Source organism: Ambystoma mexicanum, chromosome 5p, assembly GCF_040938575.1.
Source record: "Ambystoma mexicanum isolate Mex_15411 chromosome 5p, UKY_AmexF1_1, whole genome shotgun sequence".
NCBI classification, from domain to species: Eukaryota; Metazoa; Chordata; class Amphibia; order Caudata; family Ambystomatidae; genus Ambystoma; species Ambystoma mexicanum.
The window spans coordinates 136,897,627-136,922,804 of NC_090930.1; the positions used below are offsets into that span (position 1 = coordinate 136,897,627).

The window sequence follows — 25,178 nt, forward strand, 5'->3', positions numbered from 1 at the left end:
ACTACTCCCCTCCCCCGTTCCGGTGATCTTTAGTGTCCACGTCATGATCCCTTTCTAATCGATGCCCCTAAATGCACACCCACAACACACAGAAACCTAGCAGCCGTAGCCAAGAGGACCTGCAATAAACTTAACTTAAACAGAACACTTAAAGTAGGCCCATTATCCTCTAATTGGACCAAAAGATTCCTGGTACATTTTCAAAAGATTTCCATAATTGTATGACAAAAAGACTGGATCCACTGAGGCTCCTAAATCTGTTCAATCCAACACAAAAAAGCAACAAGATGGTTCACCCGCAGCCCCGAGCATGCAAGAAATCTAACTGGACATTCGAGAAAGCCTGGGGAAAACACTGCAATCAGGTCTACAAAGTCAAACACTGATATCCAATGCATCTATACAAAGAGTGGTCTATACAAAGCAGCTGCCCGTGGTGGCCCTATCTTTCCCTATGCTATAAGGCGTCCCTATCTAACAATACTAGTTAATGTAATCGTCAGTGGTCAGTGAATGTCTAACAGAATCGGTCCTCCATCCAAACTAAGCCTAACTGAACCTACCGCTACAACAACTAAGGACAGGAGAACGACTTCTCATGTGGTTTTTGCTTCTTGCAAGGTTCTGTTTTAGGAAGTGATTTTCAGATAGTCTCTGGTGACTAATTTTAACAGTTCATATAGTTCATTCAACACTTTACTGTGTTTTGGTTTCCTCTCTCTGATGGTTACTTTTTGTGATTTTATTATCATGCTCTTGATTCTCTCTACAGAGAGTTGTTCTGTGTTCTTCCCATTGTAAAGTTATTCAATGTTACACTGTCTCTTTACTTTGACTGGGAAATGTATGATTGGTCCCATAATGATTCCTAGTCACTTCTCTGCGTTCAAGTATCACAGTCGCTTTACTTTGCCTCGGATGAGTATGATTTGATCCCATACTGATTCTCTGTTCTGTTAAGGATTCCAATCGGGCATCACACACCAGACCAGGACTCTTGCCATTAGCCTAGGATGTAGCGCACAATTAAAATACTTTTGTTTAATTTCCTATGAATTCGGATTGAGCTGGCACCCAACCCCTCTCACACCCCCTTTTACCAATACCATGCATCACAATGGACCATGAACCAGGCCGGTGGGTGTAAATACAATATGTATTTTAAATTCAAAATCACACAATTTTAATATTGGGCAGCAATCACCAATGGGGTGATAATTACAATGTACATTTATGAAATAAACTTGGTTGACCCTCTACTATAACATATCCAAAGCCCAGATGAATAGGAGCAATTTTACTGTTTGGGTAGATAGCACCCGAGTTAAGATTTCCCCCTGCAATATTCTCTCAAACCCCTATTAATCGAATTAGGAGCAGCAAGGAGTCAGGGATACTAAGCAGCAAACAGAATTAAAATCCGACCTTCCCTCACGAAATGGGAGGCAAAATCGGATTTGAAAACCTTTGCAATTGCATAAATAACACTCGGAATTGGTAAATAATTAATTCACATGTGCGGTTGAAAGAATGAGGTAAATATGAGTTCTAACAGTATCAGGGATGTAAGAACACTAGCAACTACAAGGCAAGTTATCAACAAAGTGCATACAGTTCAAAAATCAGCTTGAAAGTAAGAACACAGTTCAGCCAAATCACACGTTGGAAAATTGCATTTTCTTCTTTTTACAGGTTTAAATGTCAAAACGGTTTGAAAAACGGATGAAATAGACAGAATCGGAATGCGGTTTTTATGCTGGGTGATAGATGCACATCACAGGGATATATGAAAGTGAAAGAGTGACTCTAGCTGAATAATTGTATGAGATTTTCAATGTGCAAGGAAATTTGGTTTTAGAAATAAAAGCAGTTAACAGAGAAAATCGATTTAAAAAGGAAAGGACAAGTTTTACAGAAAATATATTTTAATGGATAGAAAAGAGGGATGCCGCCCGCGACACAGTTTACTTTGCAATGTAACCCCCTTTGCGCCGTGTGGCTCTTTATGTGGGAATTAATTAGTTTAATCAAAAATAGGACTAAGGATTTACACAAGACAGAAATGAGTGGAAGAATGGCGCTAATGCTAGGAAATCAAGGACAGGATGCACAGAGAATTCAGACTATCTTAAACAAGTTATCAAGGTATGGATGGAATTACCTAGAGGGTGGAACCAAGACAAGGTATTAAATTGGGGTATAGTATGTGTTGCTATGGGATGGGGAGATACTCCCAATCAGCGCTGGAGTTTGGGATTTGGGGACATCCAACCGGGTTTATGGACTCAAAGGATCTGGTCACGGCACCATGGCAGGGCTCTCCTAGCAGAACAGCTGGGCCTGTCTGGTCACGGCACAGCGGCATGCAGGTAGTGGGGCAAAAAGACGGTCTTGGTCACAGGATACTCTCCAAAAGGGTACCACAGCTTTTCCCCCTTTCTCCCTGAGCTAGTGGGATTTTGTTATGGGGTTTAGTTCTGAAGGGTGGATCTGCCTGGATAGGATCAGCTATGCTCTGGCCTGGCAGTGCAATCTGGAATCTGGCAGGATGAATATGAAATATCAGGATACGCAGGAGCAGGAAAATTCAGAAGAGTGTGTCCCTTGTCTCTGTGAGCTTCCCCCTTTTATAAGGTGGGTGACATCACATGATTTACTGTGGGGCAGAACTAAGCTATACCTACCCCTACGAATCAGATCGGTCAGCCTATGTCACGTCACCTCCTGCCTGGAAGCAGATTGGACTGGAGGAGGGAACTGAGTTTTATGGGGTGTATTTTTATGAGGTACAGAGCCATCCCCCAGTCATTTTTGCCAAAAATCAGTTATGCAATAAATAGCACATTTTTACAGTTGTGGCACTTTTGCAAATCACATAGGCAAATGACATACTCCACACAGAGCATAACATTCCAACTCCCAGATCTGTACGACATTGTTTCATCCTTCTAATAATCTTTTGCACTTTTTGGTGGGAAATATTTCACTTACAATTCTATAACTTTATACATATTATCACAAGGCATGTTAGTATTGAATTTGAAAGTGGCACCATATACACTTTCCTCAGAATATACAATTTTCTGCCATTTCCGTCCCCAACATGCTAGTGAAAGCTACCACTTCTTAATGTGATGCCACAAAAATTGCATTTAAGCTGTAAAACATTTGCATTACTGCATTGTCTGGTTGCAGAAATAGAAGTCTTACAGTTTATTCATAAGAACAGTCTTTTGCCCCAGATGGCCAGCATTGTCTTCCAAATCAGGGCGCCATCATTTTAATGCAAAATATTTCCTTTTTCAAATGGGAAATTTTCAGCTAGCAGCAGAGCAGCACTTCAATTATTTTCTTTAGTGCACATAAGGAAACCCACTGGCAGCCTTTCTCAGGGTGTTCCATGTTCCCGCTTGTCCCATATGTGCTTGGTAAAGACAGCGCAGCCATCATTTTTGTAGCTGCAAAACATAGTTTTGATGCAAGGGAATGGCGCTCTGCAGAGCCAGTGCAGCCCTTCTGTTGGTAACTGCGGAAGTGCAGATTGGTGATGCAGGGGAATTCTGCTGGGTTGGTAAATGTACCCCACAGTTCCTCTCTGGGTCTCCCGTTTTCCCTGTCACTGTGTGATCTTAGGGCTAACTTCAGCAGGGCTTCTACTAGCTCGGGGGTTGTTCTCTTCTTTGCCAGTGAGGCCTCTTGTATTTCTGCAATGTCTTTTCTCTCTTGTCGTCTAGGATGGCCACACAGTATTTCTAATACGTCTAGGTTTCACATCTCTTCTTCCCAAGGCGTTTTGCTGTTGTTTATTAGACTTATGTCCCACCACAAGTCTTTTGTGGTCACACCACCACCTTCTTCGTCTCTCTCTGTCTCTCTCTGTCTCTCTCTCTTTCTCTCTCTATCGGGACACTGTCTGCCTTAATTTCTCTCGGTTTCCACTGTGTAAGACACTGCACGTCTAAATCTATTTTGCATTTCTTTATAGTCACAGGACACAGCTGTCTAGTTCTCTCCCTTCATCAGGCTCTTCTCTCCGTTTTGTAACTCGCTGCCTTTTCTCTTCACAAGTCTTCTCCCTCCTCTTATGTAGCATGGGGGCTTCCCTGCCGCATGTCCGGGTCTTCCTCTTTCTCGCTCGTCTTCCTCTTTCTCGCTCGCTCGTATCTTTCTCCTCTACTCCTCTGTATATCATCTTCCTCATCCCAGTTGAGGGGGATTTTTCCTTTGAAGAAATATTCAGTCTCTGGATAACAACAGCACATATTGGTTTCTTCTGTATATATGTTCCCATTGAGGATGTTTGAAGAGGCATTATTGGGATGTTTCATAGGGAGTTCCTCACAGAAACGGGAGTCCTTGTCCCCAAACAGGGAGTCTCTCCCGGTGAGGTCCCACTTTCCTCGACCCCTAGGGAGGGTGTTGTGGAGCAGGCTCACCTCCCTAGCCTTACAGGAGGGGCCCTTCCTTGGGAGAAATTCCTGCCATTCATCACATGTCTTAACATCCAAGAAAGTGCACTACGTGAAAAGAATCAGAGCGACGCCCAGCCCCCAGAAGGAAACGTTCACATGCATCAATGTGATGAGAAATGTAGCCTCATGCAACAACACACACACACACACACACAGACTGGAAACGTCAATGGTAATAACAAATGTTGGAATTCTTATGCACCATGGGCTCAAACTACAACCATATGACATAGTAAGAAAATCCTCTACCACCCATGTTCGAGGTGTCATGCTGTATCTTCGCTTGCCACAAATAACACTTTACACCATCTCACGGATACTCTCAAGCATGGACTAATCAAACAGCCTGTACCTAGGCATGTCCGACGAGCTCAGCCAAGAAATTACAACGTATCCACCAGCAAGATTTCTACTAAGACTGGACATTGGGGAATACCTCACGCAGCCCTGAGAAGCCTCCACCAGCTACTGCTGAAGAAATTGATCAATGTTAAAGCACTCTGTATCACACACAGAGTACTTCATGGTCAGGATGCAGAATTACTTCCATCCAAAATCACGTCTTATCAACCTTCAGCACTCTAAAATCTAGCAACTACATGCTGATCCAATCCCAGTGTTAGACAAACACAAAATATGGAGGCGCAGTATTCAACACTCCATCCCTAAAGGAACCTGGGCAAAACAAATCACCTCGTGTTCGGAAATAGCTTAATAACATGGTTTTCTAATACACCAGGGTAGAGGACAAGTCACCACAGATCAAGAGCTTGTATAAATTGCAGCATGCAGCTGCAAAAGCATCACCATCCGATGACCTTTCACTCTCCCCACAACCATCCCTGCATTCAACTAGGATCAAACCTACAAAATCGTCAAATTGCATTAACTCTAATCACCTTGGACCATGCCATGAAGATGCAGCCCATCTAATATCTTCACTACTGGACGACCTGGCACACGCCCAAAAACAACAAAATATCCCACGATGAATAAACTGCCAACATGGAACAAACCTACAGGGCAACGCAAAGGCCTTAAAAAAAGCTTTTTGAGTAGCAGGTCATACATGCACTGTGGTAGCTGACCGTTCTCAACTGGTTGAAAGACAAATTACAGAACTAGACCATAAAAGGTCACCATTGATGATATGGCAACAAACGGATCACACCCTACAAATAACTTGCATTGTATTACCTCAAATGGCTTTGGACTAGCAGCGCATCTAGCATCGTCACCTGCCCAGCAAGCCAATATCCCACCAGGAAGAATACAAGGAACAAACCTAGAACAAGAACAATCATGCTGGAAAGCTCTCCTGGCATTTTCTCAAAATGTTTTTTGACCATCGTAACATACAGAATGAGTTCATCAAGCCCTCAACCCAATATTTTTGCAACGCCTCGACAACTTCAACGTGGCCAAGACTAAGGACGAGGATCCTAGCATGCAAACCGCCAGTAAGAACACAATCATCTAACCACCTCCTGGTCAATCAACACATACTAACACAGACGGATAGCCAAAACCCTCTCCCATCACCAAACCAACTCTTCATCTCCCTATCAATTTGCAAACCTCACGCACCTGCCAAGCATTCTGACAAGTCGGACCCTTGAGGCCGCCCCAATCTGGAAACAAAACGTCTCCTGTGTACAAATCACTATCCACCTGGAAACACACCCATACAGACACCAGCTGCTGCAGGCTCTGCATGCACCAACATTTAAGCACAACAGCATGCCGCTTCCCCTTCTTTGCCCCTAACCATCACCCATTTTCCCTTTTCAGATCCATGCGAGTGCTTGGAGACGATGCAAATGGCAGCCGTGCATGGTATAAATCCCAATAACGAGACATGACGTAACCACAGTCATTCAAATATGAGTCCGGCACAGAGGGACAGACCATTGATTTGCTTGAGATAAAGTCTGCGACTACTGGTTCAGACGTTCAGCTAAAGAGGGGACAACAGAATGCTGGCCGGGGAGGGACCTCGGGAAGAGGGAGAGGTTGACCGTACTGGCAAATTCACATGCTAACGGCATTATTGACTTGCCAATAATGCCGGGTATAGCCTATTGCCTTTCTTGTTCAGCCTGGTTTGAACCCTGCGTTATTAACTGGCTACTTAAATTGGAAGCAGCATTTAATAATAATGGTAGTTTAGCAAACGTTGCCTCTCCTTTTAAACCTGTTAAAATCTCCTTGATGGCAATGTCTTAAGGTGAGTACAATGGGGGCAGTGCTTTTAAACATTATTTCCCTTTTTACAACTAGGTTAGCTCTGTCGTCTCAGCCATTGCTCATTGCAGGGTAAGTTAACATACTGACCTTGGCTCAAGTTCGCGGCACCCTCCTGGAAGGTGGATACGCCATGCTCTGGACATTTACAAGAAACCTCATTCCCCTTGCCTATCTTTTTAGATGAGTTGCCATTCTGCAGACCTCCAGTTTCTTGATGCGCAGCTCCCAAGACCTCTCCTACCTCATACACCTCAAATCTTGATGACCAGATTAGTTCCGGTTCAGCTTGATAGTTATTGACGCCGCTCGTCGCTAACGAGATCTTGAACATAGTCCAGTGCTTGGAGTATTTATGTGGGCTCCAGAGGGTTGAACTCTATATCTTTGGGGAATGCTGTTACAGGCTGCCACCTGCTGCCCTCAACTATGCAGGGGGCTTAACATCACATCCGTTTCAGCCTAAGCTGGGGGAGTGGGAGAGGATCTGCTGAGTAGGACTTTAGATGATCCATAACACTGGGATCTCATACTTTCTCCCAAGATCTTTTCAACCTCGGACCTTATAATGTAAGCTGGGGGAGTGGGAGAGGATCTGCGAATCTGGAGGAGGATCTGCTGAGTAGGATTTTAGACGATCCATAACAATGGGATCTCAGACTTTCTCTAAAGATCTTTTCAACCTCGGACCTTATAATCTGAAATTATACACAATGTCTGCAGCTTACCTCTTACATTTTGTTGTGGTCCTACTCTAACACTGTTTGAAGGGGATTGGGGCTGGTGGGAGGGTAGTGACCGATACTTGGTTGATTAGAATATTGGAGAAAAGATGGTCTTCCTTGGCCAGGATACCCCATTCTCATGGTCCCATTGTGGCGGGGTTGGTTATAGCTTTGTACAAATATCAGCTCCCTATGCAGTCTTTGGCAGCCTTGGAAGGGACTTCAGCGCTAGGCACAATACTTTCAATTTGAAGGCTGGCTCCTAGGAGCTAAGCTAGTTGGCACTTAAACCTCTGAGGTTAAGTTTGCAGACAGGCATGGGAGTAGAGAAATTGCTGAGTATATTTCATTGTGGGCATCAACGGCAGAATGCTAAAAGCTGCTCGCTTGGCCTCCCTTCTCTACAACGAGTAGCAAGATTGATACGCCAGTGAAAGATGTTTTGCGACTATTACTGTTGCCCTCAAGGTAAATTGACACTTATTTCCTCGCTAGCTAAGGCCAACTTTTCACAGTTCCTGTGATGGAGCGATTGTTATATGCATGGCTGTTGTCCATATTTGTTGGACACTTGGCATGACTCCCATCACTTTACTGACAGCGTTTTTAGAAAATTAATTGGAGATTTTCATTTCTTAAATCTCGGTTTATCGCTACAGTGTGCATCCAATTAGTAACCGAATCCATTGTGCCTTTCCTGGGAATGTGTTATTTTCTTTCTTAGCACAGTTCAGGTATTAAGCTTCTTGTTTTCACTAGGCGTGTGTAGTGGGATTTTCAGTATTTTGTTTATCTACTCGTTTCAAGATCTTGTTTGTTGATGGAGAGAAGGGCATGGCATTTAATGTTGTTGTCTGGTTGTTTGCCAAGACCGTACTCCTGTGCCAGTATATGGAAGTTCTTTCTTTGCAATGGACTAATGATCCCGGGCACAGAAGACTGTAAACGGAAGCATGAGAGCGCGCAGAGGCTGACGGGCCTAATCTTTGACCGGCCCGGAAGAAGGAAGAGGCTGATTTATATATATATATATATATATATATGAGAGAGAGAAGAAAAAAAAAAAAAGGTAAAGGAGGGTGAAACCCCCTGACTACAAGTATATCCCACAAATGTGGGGGGGAATGGGGCCTGGTGAGAGGGGGGTAATACCCACCAAAATTGTCAATTTTCCCCACCCCTTGAAGGTTGCACTAGTTCAGCATAATAAACGCATCCTTTTTGGAATGCAACCATCAACGGCAGATCTTAAACATAGAACCGTGACTTGTAGACTGTCAATACGTAAGAATGAAAATGGGATAAAAAGGTGCCGGGGAAAGCCTGTGATCCTCGGGCTGTGATCCTCATGCAATGGCAAAGCACTGGCAAACCAGGTCTGGAACAGTGGCTGGAGGACCTGAGCAAAGTGGCCTCCATAGAGAGGGGGGACTTTTTCACCAAGGTCTAAAATGGACAGTTCAGTGAGTGCAGGGCGCTGATACTGAGAGACGTATGCTTGATATGTTTGTTGTAAACCGGGACTTGATCGCGCTGAAGGAGGCGCTGGAGGGTAAAGGTGGGAGCACCTCATCTCAGTGCCCAGTTTCTGTAAAGGTTCTATTGCTTTTGCATTGCTTGTTTTCAGATGATGCTGGATATTTTTTGTATAAACAATGAAAACGGCAATACAAAAAATCAATTACAGTCCTGCCTCCTTTGTCTTGTGGGATCTTCGCTAAGCACGTGACCTATCCTGACAGCAGCTAGGTCACTGGCATTGGTTCCTGCTGTGTTTAACAGACAAAATAGAAATATGGTAAACTGGAAAAAAGTTAATTATGGGTCAGGTGGAGCTCACTCGTTGTAAACAACCGGGCTCCTAAATGTGGTACTGTCCCTGATATCAAGTGGATCAAAGGAATAAACACTGGATACGCGTGAGGGATTTTTGGGTACACTACACGTCACGTTAGGAATAGTGTTAGTCACGCCCATGTCAACGTCCCCTTTCGATCTCCGAAAGAAAGATGCAATACTGTGCGATTACCACTAGATGTCGGACTATATGCACAGTATGTGAATCTAAGCAGAATCACAAGCATCAGAAATGCTGTTACGGTGAGTAATCCATGTCTTCTCCTGTGATGAAAGCCTTTTATGAGCAGCGATTTGGGCTCTACTTCAATGGAGGTCACTGACTTGGCACCACGGTTTTTAGCCTTGCTGCGTGGACCCCCTCCACGTTTGTTGACAGAGTCTGTGTTGGGGATGTCTGAGTCCTGTAGCTCGGATGCTTGGCTTGTTCAGCCTGGAAAAAAATGACTCTAGGAGGAAGAAACAGCGGTTTAGGAGCTCAAGAATGCATCCACTAAATGCAATGGCAGCTTTTTCTCCAGTATGCAGATGAATGCTAACCTCTAGGTGGTTGATCAGCATTAGGTTACTAGGAAGCCAGATGAACATTATGTTCTAAGTAACTCGTTGCACTAGTGGTGGCTTTTCTGCTGTGGAGGGGTATTCACAAATATCCATTCCAGGATGACTCACTCATTGGAGCATCCAACTCAGTGGCTCACCATGCAATACTGGAGCTGTTCATTTCACTGGGCCTATCCAATAACTTCAAGATTCCTTGCCTCTCCCCAACACAACCTCTACAATGCACTCATCATCTTTGGGTGGGGCGTGCAATGTGGTTTAGTGTTCCCTTTCTAGGGGAGGAGTCAGAATCCGTACCCCACCTGTTATCGAACGTGCAGATTCTCTTGGGCCGCGGCGCTCGCGTGCTAGAAAGCGGAGTAATGTGAAGTAGTCTTGTACACCACACTTCTGCCATTTTAGCACCTGTGGTCATGGGAGGAAAGATGTAGACCATCGCCGTATTGGTGTGTTTGGGGTACCTGACAGGCTGTGCTTCATGCGTGTCGCTGGTCCCACATGTGAGGTTGCACATGAGGCGCACTTAATTTGGCAAAACATTGGAATTGGGACACGCTGCCACAATCAACGCTTTTTAAAGTCCATGAACTAGTCCAGGCAAATCTGTGATGGATGTGGAGTTCCAACCTCTCTTCGGGGGGGTTCCCTCGTCTCCCCAAGAACCACACATGTGGATTTCTATGGACTCTTCCCTTCTGGGATCGGGAGCAGTCTTGAACAACCTTTTAGTGCATGACCCCTGTGACCCTCCAGTCTCTACTAAAACTGAAAGTCCTCTTTCTGACAATCTAGCAGTGGTTGTGAGTCCATAGTGCTGCGCTTGACTGAGAATGTTAGAAGCGCTATGGAGCAGCCGGCTGCTGGTTAAGTAGCGCACAACCAGATGCTACGTATACCAAAGTGCAAGTGTCAAGAAAAAACACCCAAGTGCATGCCCTCCATCCACAAGAAATATTAAAGTTTACATATAGTGCACCAAGTTTATCATCATCAGAAACAGGCAAGGATCACTACAGTTTGCATAGACACTTTGAACTCTTCAGTGCAATTGTCAGTAAGTGACCTCTTCTAACTGAACATCAAATTATATTGTGTGCATATCCCATTTATAAATCAAAATAAAGACTGCCACAATTACCAATGACGAACGGAAGCCGCACGCAGCTGAGCTCATCAAGGCACAGGAAACTCTTGCAAACTGAAGTAATCCTTGCGAGTTTATGGTGATGATCAACTCGGTGAATTTATATGGAAGCTTTAATATTTATGGCTTGCTCTTTCTGACAATGTAGGCCTTCCTCCCCTTGATCTGTGGCTCACAGGTGCAGATCTTAATGGACACCACAACAGCGCTGTTGCATTGAAACCTACGGAGGGGTGCGGTTGGCAGGTGCCCTATGGTGTGTAGAGTGGCTGTGCAGATCTGAAACTGGTGGATACGCTGTGCCACTTTTCCAGTAGTAGCAGCTCAACTGCCTCAGTCATGCCATTTTGGAAAATACTGAAGAGTGGGGTAGGGGGATGAATGCCAATGGTCCAGCCCCACCTATTGGCGACGAGGTGTGGCTTCTGTACGCCCTTGAGACCAGCAGGTGGGCGACATGGTTCCCCCACTTCCCCGGATCACCAGGTTGGTACCCATTCTGAAGATCAGTGTGAAGACACCCCTTAGTTAGGATTGCCCCGTGGTGACATAACCAGGTATGGTTCAGATCAGACCTGTCCCTTCTGCACAGGACCACAAGGGCTCATGACATGCATCGGTATTGGGACCAAAGCTGCGCCTCGCGGATGACGCCCAGAGAGGGTCGCGTGTGGCCGTAAGCGCAAGGGTTGATACTTCAAAGGTCGGACGTGACTGCTCCTTCTGGCGTGGGAACAAGCCTGATTTGTTTATTTATTTATTTATTTGATTTGTTATACGCGCCCAGGACCCGGAGGTATCACAGCGCCAGATTACATACATAGTAAATTATAAATAATAACAGTACAGAGTATCGGTTCACAATGGTTTCAGAGAGACTCGTGCACATTTGTTAAATAGAGCGGTTTTGACTTGTTTGCGGAAGGCAAGGTAGGGTGGTTCGTTCCTGATTGAGGGAGGGAGTGTGTTCCATAATGTGAGGGCGATGACCGTGATATGGGGGCGATATGGTCACTCCCCGACCGAAATGGCTTGGCAGGCTGAAAAGCAATGGCTTGGAGGGTTACCCAGAGCTATACCAGTGCTTATGATTTATTCAAAATATTCTATCCATCACTTTTTGGCTATGCCCTGTTTATTTTCATCAGGTAGCTTTTAGAAAGCACTGTTCCTCGTATGTCTTAAGAATGGCTCCTTAACCCCTCCCTTTCCTTGCTGTTCTTCCGCCACACAGTGCGGACACGAGAGCTCCATGGGACCATGGCCGGGACCATTTAGTTCCATTGCAGCAATCAGTGCTTAAAGTGGGCCGGGGCCTGCCGGGGCCGGGCCCCGCCAGTCTCCAGAAAGTGGGGCTGAGCCGGGGCCCAGCCGGGGCCCCGTCCCACACAACATTGGCGGGATGCATTATCCCGTCGCGGCTGCGGCCGCGACGGGAGATGCGCCGGTCATTATGTCGGCCAAGCTGACAGAAGTGCCAGCCAGCCACGACGCTGAGGCTGGCGGCACTTCTGTCAGTTAGTGTAACTCCCTTTGATGACCCCTCATCAGGGTCATTAGAGGAAGTTACTGTCCCTTTGTTTTCCCTCCCCAGGTCACTGACCCCCGCGGGCTCCGTGATCTAATATGCAGATTAGATCACAGAGCCCGCGGGTTCCCAGAGGGTGAAAGACGCCTCGGGCTCAGTGATCTATGTGCTCTGAGCAGATAGATCACAGAGCCCGAGGTGCCTTTCTCCGTCGGCAAAGCTTTATAAAAGATTCCTTGAACTGTGTACGTTTCAAGCCATCTTTTATAAAGGTAGAAATATTTCTATGTTTATAAAAGACGGCTTGAAACGTGCACAATTAAAGGCATCTTTTATAAAGCTTTGTCGACGGACAAAGCCACCTTGCGGTTTGTTTTGTCCGTCATCAACGCTTTATAAAAGATGCCTTGAATTGTTTACGTGTCAAGCCATCTTTTAGAAACATAAAAACATGTTACAAATATCTATGTTTATAAAAGGTGGCATGAAAAGTACACAAACCATAGTAAGGTAAGCACACAAGTGTGCGTAAAATACTATGGTTTGTGCACTTTTCAAGCCACCTTTTATAAACATAGAAATATGTAACATTGCTATGTTTATAAAATATGGTTTGAAAAGTACACACACCATAGTAGTACGCATACAAACATATAAATGCTCACATACATTTATATATTTGTTTGGGCACCTTACTATGATTTGTGCACTTTAGGCCACGCCCACAATGAAAGCCACGCCCCCAAACGAGGCCCCCCCCCCTCAATTTCTTACCCCACTTAAAGCACTGGCAGCAATATTGGTACTCTTTCTAAGGTCTCGCCTATAACCATCCCACTTCATGTCCCGCAGAGCCAGGGAAGGTAGTGTTACACTACTCCGCGCTGGACAGGGAACTGAGGCAGAATGTGCAGTGTGTGCTTGCGTTGCATTGGCAATGCAAGCTATTTGTATGTTGGTGTAGTGGAACACTGTGGGGTCCTCAAGGTTCCACATATGTCAGTTAGGGACTTCAGGATGGGAGATGGTAGTCTAGAGATGTATTCACTTGACCTCCCTCCACATTTTCTATCTATTACCATGTAACTACAATAAAGCCCATTCAACTTTCTACCCGACGGCTGCAGTGTGGTTCCTGCTGTAAGTATACCAGTATTCCTGTGATGTTGGCGACGAGGATGGGAAACTGCTAAGTAGCAGGAACCGGAACCACACTGGCATCAGGAACCACACCAGTGCCTGCCTTTAGTGTTATTACGTGGACGATTCACATAGCTTTTTGGTGCAGGTGTGGGATGCGCTAGCGCATGTCTTCGTGTGTGCCGAAAGAAGATGCGCCTAACATGCAGAGGGGGCGCGGACTGTGCGCATCAGTGTTGCGCACATTCGGATGTCCTCTTCCCCACCGCTCCTTGCACACACCAGGCGATGGAAGAAATTGTATCTGGAACAGGAGCCTGAACATGTGCAATGCATAGAAGGGCCATGTCTGACCCTTTTGGTGCTTTTTTTTTATAAACTTTTTTTTTACATGGAACTACACGGACGGTACACCACTGCTCCCATGGTTGTGTGAATCACCCCAAAATGGACAAAGAAATAATGCTTTTCGTTGAAAAACATTTCACGATGACACATTAAGGGCTGGCCGTCATGTTGAAATGTGCTGCCGGCACCCACGTGGGTTCTAGAAGCATCTGAACACATTAGTAATGCGCTTGACAGCTGACACGGACATCATTTGCGCCGCCTTCATGAATAAGGCAACATGTGCACTTCAGAAAATCAGGCATCGAAAAAGCAAATGCTCTGCACATTATTTGTAAATTGGACTCCGTCTTTGTGGTCTTAATGTACCTTTGACACTCGCTTCTAAATCTGCCCACATGGTGGCGGCATTGCTACATGTTCTGTTGCGAAATTGGAACTGAGCACTTCGCATGGAGAGAACAATCTTTATAAATGACATATCATATAATATAAATACAGAGTGGAGTATTCACGATGCAACTGCCGCCATATTTCACCCTCTTGAACCTGAGACATTTAAAGTGCAAAAACATGCACCTGCCTTGTGCTAGGGTTGCTCCCTCTCAAAAAAACGAAATCTTAATTATGTTTTGTCTAAGAATATTAATACAGATCCAAACTGGTATCCTATTTATTCTCTCTGTACGACACCACACACGAAGGAACAAACCACTGCAATACCAGCCATTTTGCCCAATCGGAGTGGCTTGTGAGCTGGGCCTCTCTGAATTCCCCAGTGCCACGTGTGAAATGTAGGTGGGCGCATGCGCCCCAAATCCACTTCATAGTGCAGAGGCTTGATTTCTTTTGACCCAGTGCTACTTGCCAGTGAAATGGTTTACGGTATACAAGATGAGGTTCAGAGGTCATGGGTTCGAATCCTGGTTTGCCAACCCTGAACTTCAGTATTTTCAGGACTGTTTCTTTGTGTATCTAGGGTTTGCTTTTATTCCTTATTTTATTCAAACCGTTCTCATCCACTCCTTTCTTGAAGTAAAAAGAAATATATTTCCCGCTACATGGCATAATAGCTTTTTCTTTCTTTTTAGTTTGTTAGTGTATGTGGCCTGGTTTATGTTTGATGGGTGCATGCTTTGTGTTACATTCTGCCCACAACATTAAAAAATTGTGCACTCTTTTGAAATATTCTGTACTGTGTTCAGGCCCGACCTTAGTGGCGGCACTGCCTCTGGCAGCAAAACAAACATTTGGCACTGCTCCTCCCCCTCGCGCGCACCAGGTCATGCAGGGGGGCACCACATTTTTCAATAGGCACTGTAGGGAAAGCATGGTCTCACAAGTTTGACACTGAAACGATGGATACAATTTGTGAAACCTTTATTGAAAATCTTGGGGACGGAGAAACTCCTATTTTGCCCTATAATTAAGATGGGGGCGTAGTCTTGACCATCAAACGATAAACAAAATAGTCCTAGTGGAGTCCGTCAAATCAAAATGGCCTATGCTAACAAAACCTAATGCCTGCCTATCTCTTGTACAAAAAGTATAAAAGGAGAAATGTATGCAAAGGAAAAATCAGTGTTTAAAAGAATAAAGGTTGTTGAACCAGCCTCCTCGTGTTCAACCTCACTGAGTAAGGCTGTGCCTGTAGGCAGGATGACACACGCTGGCTCGGTTTGTAACATTCCAAGCAGTTCCAAACCATCGAATGCGGCCCGCCTGGCCGTCCACGTTAAAGTCTCTTTCATTAGAGACTAGAGTCTAGAGTTGTCAGATTGGAAACAAAAGGAGAAACAGTACAAAGTGGAAATTATTGAGGCTAAGAAAACCTTCTAAAACAACCAAATCAGCTCAGCTGGTGATGAGACGAAGGAACTTTTCCGCCTTTTTAGATCCTGGGAGAAACCAACTGCTTGTTGCCTCCCTATGAAACCGACTAATGATGACTGTGAACGGGTACAGAAGACCTTTGCAGCAAAACTATTAAAAGCCCAAGACAAAATTAAATTAGAATCAATAGCAGCCCTGTCGTCTACACAAATGCCTATCCCAATACCCGCCGAGACACACCATACTTGCATACAATCGCCCCAAACTCAGTCAAGTTCTATATCAAGCAGGGATACTCAGCCAGGTCCTGTTTCAGGTTTCATCTTCAGAGAATCCACCGCTGCTGATATTTTGAATATCCTTAAATCTATGCACCCCACTAACTGTCCGGGTGAATTACTTCCATCTAAATTCATCTTGGAACATAAGGAACTTTTCGTACCTTTTCTCTGCAGATTTGCAAATGCTTCCTTACGAACATGTGTGATTCCCCAATGAATAAAGAACGTAGCAGTCCCACCACTGCTAAAAAAAGCAGGTCTTGATCCCACTGATGCGGCAAACCTAAGGCCTATCACCAACACCCTGTTTTTCTTAAAACTTATTGATAAGATAGCAACCATCCAGCTACAGGGCAATGTCCAGACGGCTGGCATCTTGCATGCTAAGCAGTCAGGTTTCAGAAGCCATCATGGCACAGAAAGTGCGCTTCTGGACCTGCAGACATATGTGCTCTCTAGACTAGAAGATAGCAAGTCGGGGCTGCTGATGTTGCTAGACTTATCGGCAGCTTTTGACTTGCTAGATCACAAAATCCTACTCGACAGAATGCAGACTATTGGAGGCCTCTCCGATAATGCCATAACTTGGCTGAGGGCATTCCTGGAAGGTCGTCGGTCACAGGTGTATTGGGGAGACAGTTCCTCTGGGTCACAAACTATAACATGTGGTGTGCCCCAGGGGGCATCTCTTTCCCCACTGTTGTTCAACATCTACATCTTTCCTCTCTGTTACGAATTAGATCTTTTCCAGACCTTTTTCTCTAACTATGCAGATGACTTCCAGCTGGTCCTCAACATTACTGGCGATTACGACATAGATCAATGTGCAGTAAACGCGGTTTATCAACTGATAAAACAGTGGATGTCCACTAACTGGTTATGTCTGAACGCTACAAAGACAGAGCTCATGATCTTTGGCCCGCGCCAGGCACAAATCAAGCTGGGGCAGGAATATACTGGTTTTACGATAGATGGCACTTTCATCAACACCGTGCAGAAGGTAAAAACCTTGGGCACATACATGGACAGCAGTGTAGACTGCGAAGCACATGTTGCAGCCATTACTGTTAGCACTAATTACCACCTCAAAGTGCTTGGGCAAGTTGCGCCACTAGTTTCGGTTGAAAACCGTATCAAGCTTGTGAGAGCTGTTATCTTGCCTCGTATTGATTATTGCAATGCACTCTTAGGTGGTGCAGGTAAAGCAGAAATCCAGGAGTTACAAAAAATTCAAAACAAAGCTATTCGCATCATTTTTCAAATGAAGCGTTCAGAACCCACTACTGTAGCCAGAAAAAAATTGCATTGGCTTCCTGTGGAACGCAGAATTCAATTTAAATTGATAACTATATGCCACAAATACATCTTTGGCAGTGCTCCTGCTTACCTCAAGGACGTCATTGGCATTTACCAGCCCAAGAGAAACCTCAGGTCAGCTGAAGGTTACCTTTTGGTACAGCACCGAGTGAAACGCTCTCGAGGCTCTGGTAGGGCCTTTCACACCCAGGGAGCTAAGGCATGGAATGCATTGCCCATATCCCTGCGCAAGACAACAGATCTTCTTGCTTTTCGAAAACAATTGAAAATGCATCTCTTTTATTAGAGTAATCCCCTGCGGTTGTCTCTGTTCACTGTACTCTGTTCTCTCGGCGCCTGGATGCCTACGGGCTTTGGCGCGGTATAAGCACAATAACATAACATAACATTACTTCGAAAAAAATTCCAACGGAAAGTTCACAAAGGTCCCCCTCTGCCCAGCTCAGACCTTAAAGCACACAGTTCACGTGGGCCTCTCTCTATACAGTTCAACACAAACATGCGGGCTCCTTTCCCCAAGCTTACTGTACTTTGGGTCTCCATCAATCGGGCTCGGTACTCTTCCGGCTGTCAAAGACTTTTGAACGTGCGTGGCTCTCTTTACACACCACCGCAGGACCACTTCGACTCAATGTTCACGTTTACTCTCGTTTACTTCACTCTTAGTTTTTGTTAATCTTTTAGCTTCAACCAAAGTACCTTTCACAGAGACTTTCAAATGGGCTACTTCCTTTCACCGGACCACTCCGTTACTTAGTATTGCTGATCTCACAGCTGCCTTTTACTTCAAAGTTCATTCACAGGTCTGCCTTTCTTAGCGTCTTATCCACACAGCTGCAGCCTTCACTTGTGATATAATGTTGCCACTTCATTCACTTTAGCACACACTAGTCTATCAGGTCACTTGCCAACTCGCCAGCTGTGTGCGCTTGTTTCTTGATTTGCTATTTACAATTCACGAGTCAAGGCTAGTTCCACAGACTTGGCCTCGCCTCCCCAACTCTGCCGTTCACTTAGGAGGTTGGCTGGTGTACTTGAAACACAATGCAATCTTCACTTGTGGGATCTGGCCTTCTCCACGTGTCTTTCGTGGTCTGTCAGAGGCAACAACCTCCAGTAGGGAACCCTTGAGGTTTTCAACCCACTGCTCTCGTCCCTTGGTTCGTTGCTCTGCTCCAGTAGGTGTTCCTTCATCCCAGAAGTTATGCTCATACTTGTGTTCCAGTGTGTCTTTAGGTGTTGCCTGTTATTCGTGTCAGGAGAGCTAACTGGTATCTGCTGTATACACTTGGTGTAAAGTGCCTGACTTTGCCTGACCCGATTACCGGAACATGTCCAGTACGATGTGAGAGAGTTAGTCTGGTTACTCTGTTACCATCTTCCTTGGCCCAGTGTTTGTGTAAAAAGGGAGTGGGGCTGAGTTGGATTGACGGAAAAGCCTACAAAATAGGATGGGGTAGATGAACGAAAAAGGGGGGGAATACCGCGTCACACCATCGGCTGTCTTACCCCCACTCCCTGAAGACGCCTCCCCTAGGTGATCCTCCTGCACTGGTCCAACCCCAGGAACTGGATCCAAAAGCGATGGCCATGCCCTGGCCACCAGAGAGAGATCCCCGGGGACTAGCGGGTGAGACACCCTCTGGTTGCACCCAGCGCCATTGCAAAATCATCAGCGACTTATTGTTATATAATTTGCTCCGCTTCCGAGAGCGGGTGCCTTTAATTTCAATAGGGCACCTTCCGCGCCTTCTTACACCACACCAGCGCAGGGAAGACTTGAAAAACTCCCCTGAGCTGGCATGGCGGGGGGGGTTATTTTCACCCCAGGCATTAGCCCGGGCAGCCCTCTCCTAAGTTCGGCCCTGACTGTGCTTGACCAAAATCTGCAGCACACCGCAGGAAATTGGTTTATAACTCTATGGGTGGTTCTAAGTCGTGATACTTTTCTTGTAAGCAATGCTATAGTTGCATGGATTTCCTCAGAAAAATCAATAGCAATTCATTCTTTTTCCGACAGACTGTTTGAGTAGTACCTAAGGGAGAGTTTTCAAGTGAAATGTGTTACAAATTCTGCATTTTAAAGGATATATGTTCATTAATACTGTTCAAAACTACTAGCCGAATAGTGAAGTAACTAATAAAAGTGACCCACTTTGGCCAAAAAATGGGCCCATTTTGACCCAACAAACTGGGCCACACTAGCACGTTGGACTTGCAATTCTGGCATTGCCCTATTGGCCAGTCCGAGCCTGGTTATGCCTCTTATTTTGTAACCTCCCTGTATTTGGTCAGTTTACTTCAGAGAAGTGCTATGGACAATCGATGAACTATGGAAATGTTTCTAGTGCTTGTTGTCCTAGATAGTAAGGACGAGCCAATAACACCTGAATTCTGTTTTGTTGTTAGAGTTTGATCTTTACTTTAACCCCATGAATATACCAGAAAGTCACTAATGTGTTATATCGTTTGGTGTTCTAGGCGTGCCTATCCTGCCACCAGCAAATACACCGCAATGCGCCCATTTGCCCACTCTGCAAAGCCAAAAGCCGATCGAGGAACCCCAAAAAACCCAAAAGGAAACAGGACGAATAAGATGAAGAAGACCCTAAGAAATCTGCAAACCCCCCTTTTAGTAGAACTGTACCTGTGGCGCGGGTAATTGGCGTGCAAACTCAACGTACTTGCTGTTTTTATATTTAAACGTGATGTAAGCACAATGTTCATGCCTGAATTTGCTGTTTGCGAAAGTGTTTATGGTACTATTTTATTGATGATGTAATTATACTTTTTGTTCCAGAGGGGAACAAGAGTGAACTGCTTTGTAAATCTTTAAGAAATTACACATGTAATTCTATCTGCTCCCATTCCATTTTTTAAAGGGGACTTTGTACCCCCCTATAAATTGTAATGTGATATTGTTGCATATTTTGTTTTTTTTTATTTGTCCGTATGCTTCTCTTGTATGTATTTGTTCGAACCAAATTTTTTGTAAATTTCTAGTGTTCATTTCAAAGTTTAAAAGAGTTTGTCAAGATGTAAAATAATGTAATTCTTTCTTTCCCTCCTAATCTGATGTATTGAAAATAAAATATGGTCTGTTGGAGGGAAAATCTATGTATAAGTGTAATGATTGTGAACGCTGAGTATCAAAAAGTGAATATAAAACGTTTGTTTTAAAATCAAGAAATGCACTTGTGTAGTGTGTTTTAAAAGCAGTGTGACTAAGGAGGACAACTGTAACCAATAGGAAAAGTTCCCAGTCTTTGCTAAAACCACCCACCGGCCAAATATAGTGTTTGTGGAGGCCCATTATTTCCGAAAGTCACACCTTTGTGCATTTTGCTCTTTGCAGTAAGGTAGTCACTGCAGGGACGTCATTTCACCAAAATGCCAGGGGTAGTGGTAGTGACCTCACATGTCCCTTGACCTTTGATGACATCACAGGAAGTGATGTCATTTGACCCTGCCTAAGTGACAACATGGGAAGTGTTGGCATATGACCTTCAGCTGCTTCTAACAACCGTGTTTCCACCCAAAACATGCAAACACACACTGTCCCATTGTTACTCATTCACTTATCAGTCGGTCATTCATACACCTTCTCTTACATCCACTCCCACTGCATTCTCCACACGGACACACACACACCCAGAACATTCAAACACACACACTAGCACATTTCTTCTCCTTCACCCACCACTCACAGACCCAAAGCACATGCACTCATCTGACACTCACTTCACACATGCAAAATGCACATCACATCAAAAAATAAAATGGCTTCTTACCTGTTTTTCCAGTTTCGGTCCGTCACTTCAGGCCACCCTCTGCTCCTCCATGCTGCTCACAAACAGGAACCAGGAAGCTGGGAGAGCTTCCTGGTTCTTGTATATGAGCCGCAAGCAAGCAGGAGAAGTGGGTGGAGCTAAACGTGGCATGTGACACGTGTCACATGTCATAGTCAGGTCATCCTTCTGATCTCTTATTTCTTGCGTTGTAAGCCCCGGACCAGCCTTCACTCTGATAGGTGAGGACTGCGCCGGGCCTCCCCCCAGACCCGGTGTGGCGGGCCCCCACTACTCGGGTGCCCAGGAGCTTCCAAGAGACCTCAGGGGTCGCAGCTGCAACCCCTAAATGACATCCACGAGTGACAGCTTTAGTATGAATTGTCTTTTTATTTACTGTTATTATACCAAATTCCTACCGTGCACAGATCACGGCTGCCTGTGGTGCTATGCATACGTGACGTGTCCATTTCTTCTGCCTAGACCACATGATTGAAATATATACCTTCCCGGGGCTGGCCAAACTACAGTTTTGTTAAAGCTAAATAGTTTTCAGTGTTTGCATAGACATTTCCAAAAATTCTAATGCTAATAACTTTTTACTCGCTGGAGGGATTTGGATGAAATTGTTTAAAAAAAAAAAAAATGTGTCCGGTTTCCTCCAAACTGGAAATTCTGTGGGAAATTCATAAAAGTGTGCAAACTTTATTAGGGACACAAAGAAAAGGGCTTTTCTCCCTAGTCCGATTCATTTTCCCATGGAGAAAAAGAGTTTCCATTGAACACCCGTGGAGGGAAAACCGCTAGGTGGATTTGCCCCAAATAAGACACCACGTGGGCAAAAAGTGTCACAGATGTGCTGTTTGGTGGTTTCGGGTAAATCCATCCAGTAGTTTTTTTAAATATTTGACAGAAAAGTGGGCACACCCATATTTCCGAAAAAACATGTATAAATCTCCCCAAGTGTTTTGCAGCAGAGGGGATTTTCAGAAATGAAGTCGTTTTGCTTGATGCGAGCTATTACCGCGGTAATACAGAGATAAATCAAAAATGAAAAGTACTGGAAGTTATAATGCAGGGAGGCAAAGGGGTGCATTCATGTCAGGCTACAGGTGGGGAGCGGGGAAAAGAACTACGTGTGCAGTGAGGGAGTTTGAGGAGGGCCAGAAAACCCATTTGGGGGAGAAAGGTTTTGTTTTATCGATGGATTCCTGCAGGAATCTCGAAGATTACTGTGGTTTTTGTAACAAGACATGCTGGAAAAGAAAACCGATCACACAAACCAAAGAGCGAAAGAGAATGATGAGAGAGGGTCATTGAGGGAAAGCACAAGAGAGGAGTGGGAGGATCAAGAAAAGAGGAAGGGCGCTCCATGATGAGTGCTAGTGTGGACACGGGAGACTGCAAGATCTTTTCCAATATCGCGGGAATCTGCATACTCTGCCTTAGGGCCAATGGCATGCCTTCTTTTTAAATAATTGGTGCAGCATGTATAGTTGACACAACCAAAGGCCTTGACCAGTGGATCCGGAGGCCACTAGCTAAGGCCATATGAGTGTTTTAATATTTTGGGCAGTAGGGACAGCGGGCAAGGCCACAGGCCCATTGCTAGTGGTCCACTGGAAAAGGCAGAAGGGCGCTGTACTCTGAGCAGGTGTGGCAAGTGTTGAGCATCTTAACTCTGCCATTTCGTGTGACCTACACTGCTACCTCTCCCCACCAGGAGTTTCTCCAATATTGCCTGTATTACATGCAGGATAACCACTAACCGAACACCTGCCTGCCTTGCTGCAAACTTACCACCTCTGGCGGCACACGCTCCTCTAGGAGTCGGACCATCACACGCCTTGAAATGAAACTGCCACCCAGGGAGCAGACCATGAAGCCGTTCTCATCGTGCTATGGCCCAGGAGACTGGAATATCATCCAGGTTTCAATCAGGACCGCTTCAATGCTACTTGCTCTTCAGAAAAGAACTAAAGAACCTGCTTTTTAGGATTCACTGTCTCTGGATGTCTACTTCTGGGGGATGTCCCATCTCTAACCTAGGTACAGTGCTCCGCTGCTCCCGAGGTACGGCTCTGTGATATACAATAACAGCATCCTTTCCCATGAAGCCAATAGGCCACTTGACAAACTCAAATCACCATGGAGCTCCATACATTCCTCGAACCTCAAGGGAGGTTTATGATCTGATATTTTATTTATATCGCGCTCGTACACATTGCGGCAGCTTTGGAGACTCAATTTGATTTGCGGTGCAAAAAGGTACGTTCGTGTCACTTTTCAGGTTACAGAACGTTATGCTATGTTAAGAGCATTTATATAGCGTTCCTACACCATCCAGGACATCATGGCGCTGCAAAAGGTTAGAACTGAACAAGGGCAGTACAGTATGATAGCTCAGTGGGTTGCCATACATACTGCAGGCATCTATACGGGACCCATAATTCACAGGCTCTAATGTTAATCTTCTAAAGTGGAGGAAATGAGCACAGCGTATCTGGGAAATAGCTTGTTGTTGTGCCAAGAAACAATTCCTTAAAAAAACAAAACTCAATTAAGATTCTCCCTCTATTAAAATAGAACTCTAAACATTTAATGACAGCGCAATTACAAATTAATGCATCATAGCAGACACAATTATAAAGCTCTCTGTATAATGAAGGAGCGTCATGCACCGAAACTGCAAATAGATTTCATTACAAAACGTTTTTTACTGGATAAACTGTTCACTATGCCAGGAACAAACCTCTGTGGCTAAGACTCCTGCGAGTCGCAAAAGAGGATGGGCATTTGAAGCCAGTTTCTTTGAGCCTACCCACAGGCTGCCACTTAGATATTTATTTATTTTGTAATTTATATAGCACGCCCAGCCCGAGGGCATCTAGGCGCTGTTCTTGGAGAAGAGGACACAGTACATGGTTACATAGTTACATATATAGGACACAGCAGTACATGGTTACATCGTTACATATACAGGACACAGCAGTACATGGTTACATAGTTACATATACAGGACACAGCAGTACATGGTTACATCGTTACATATATAGGACACAACAGTACATGGTTACATAGTTACATATACAGGACACAGCAGTACATTGTTACATAGTTACATATATAGGACACAACAGTACATGGTTACATCGTTACATATACAGGACACAGCAGTACATGGTTACATAGTTACATATACAGGACACAGCAGTACATTGTTACATCGTTACATATACAGGACACAGCAGTACATTGTTACATTGTTACATATATAGGACACAACAGTACATGGTTACATAGTTACATATAGAGGACACAGCAGTACATGGTTACATAGTTACATATATAGGACACAGCAGTACATAGTTGCATAGAGAGTTCACAGCAGTAAGCGGTTACATAGTTACATAAATCTGGCAGTCATCTAAGCGCTGGTCTTACATAGGAGAACACCATAGTGCACGGTTACAGAGTTGCACGAACATGGGACGGTCATAGTATGTCAAAATGGCAATAATGGCATGTTACTTGACTTGTTAAGCGTCTGGTCTGCTGCATGACATCTGGGTTTAGTTCCTAGTATCCTGTGTAAATGGTCACGTTTTCAGGTATTTCCGGAAGGCCCAGAATGAGTCTTCTGACCTTAGTTTGGCTGGTAGTGTTCCAATGTTTCGCAGCTGTAGTAGGGAAACTGATACCTCCCGCTTTCTGTACTTTGAATCTCTGGGTGGAGAGCAGGTGCAGGCTGGCTGAGTGTGTGGGCATGTTGGTATGGTATCTTGAAATTTTGTCAGGTTAGTAGGAGCTGACTGAAAAAGGATGCACGCTGTTGATGGGGACCCTTTGTACCAGTGCTCCCTCGCGCACAATGTGAAATTCCAACAGAAAATAAACGAGCCCTGTATTATTCTTATATGTCTGCATCAAATCACTT

General features: G+C 44.8%; 1 protein-coding gene across 1 annotated transcript in view; it reads left to right on the forward strand.

Annotated features, from left to right (window-relative positions):
- Positions 1 to 20,643, forward strand: part of ZC4H2 (zinc finger C4H2-type containing) — a 145,591-nt gene extending 124,948 nt beyond the window's left edge. Inside the window, exon 5 of the mRNA XM_069612535.1 lies at positions 19,935 to 20,643. Within this exon, the coding sequence (XP_069468636.1) occupies positions 19,935 to 20,048 (114 nt within the window). The 3' untranslated portion in view covers positions 20,049 to 20,643. The remainder of the gene's footprint in view (positions 1 to 19,934) is intronic.
- The last annotated feature ends 4,535 nt before the right edge of the window (positions 20,644 to 25,178 follow it).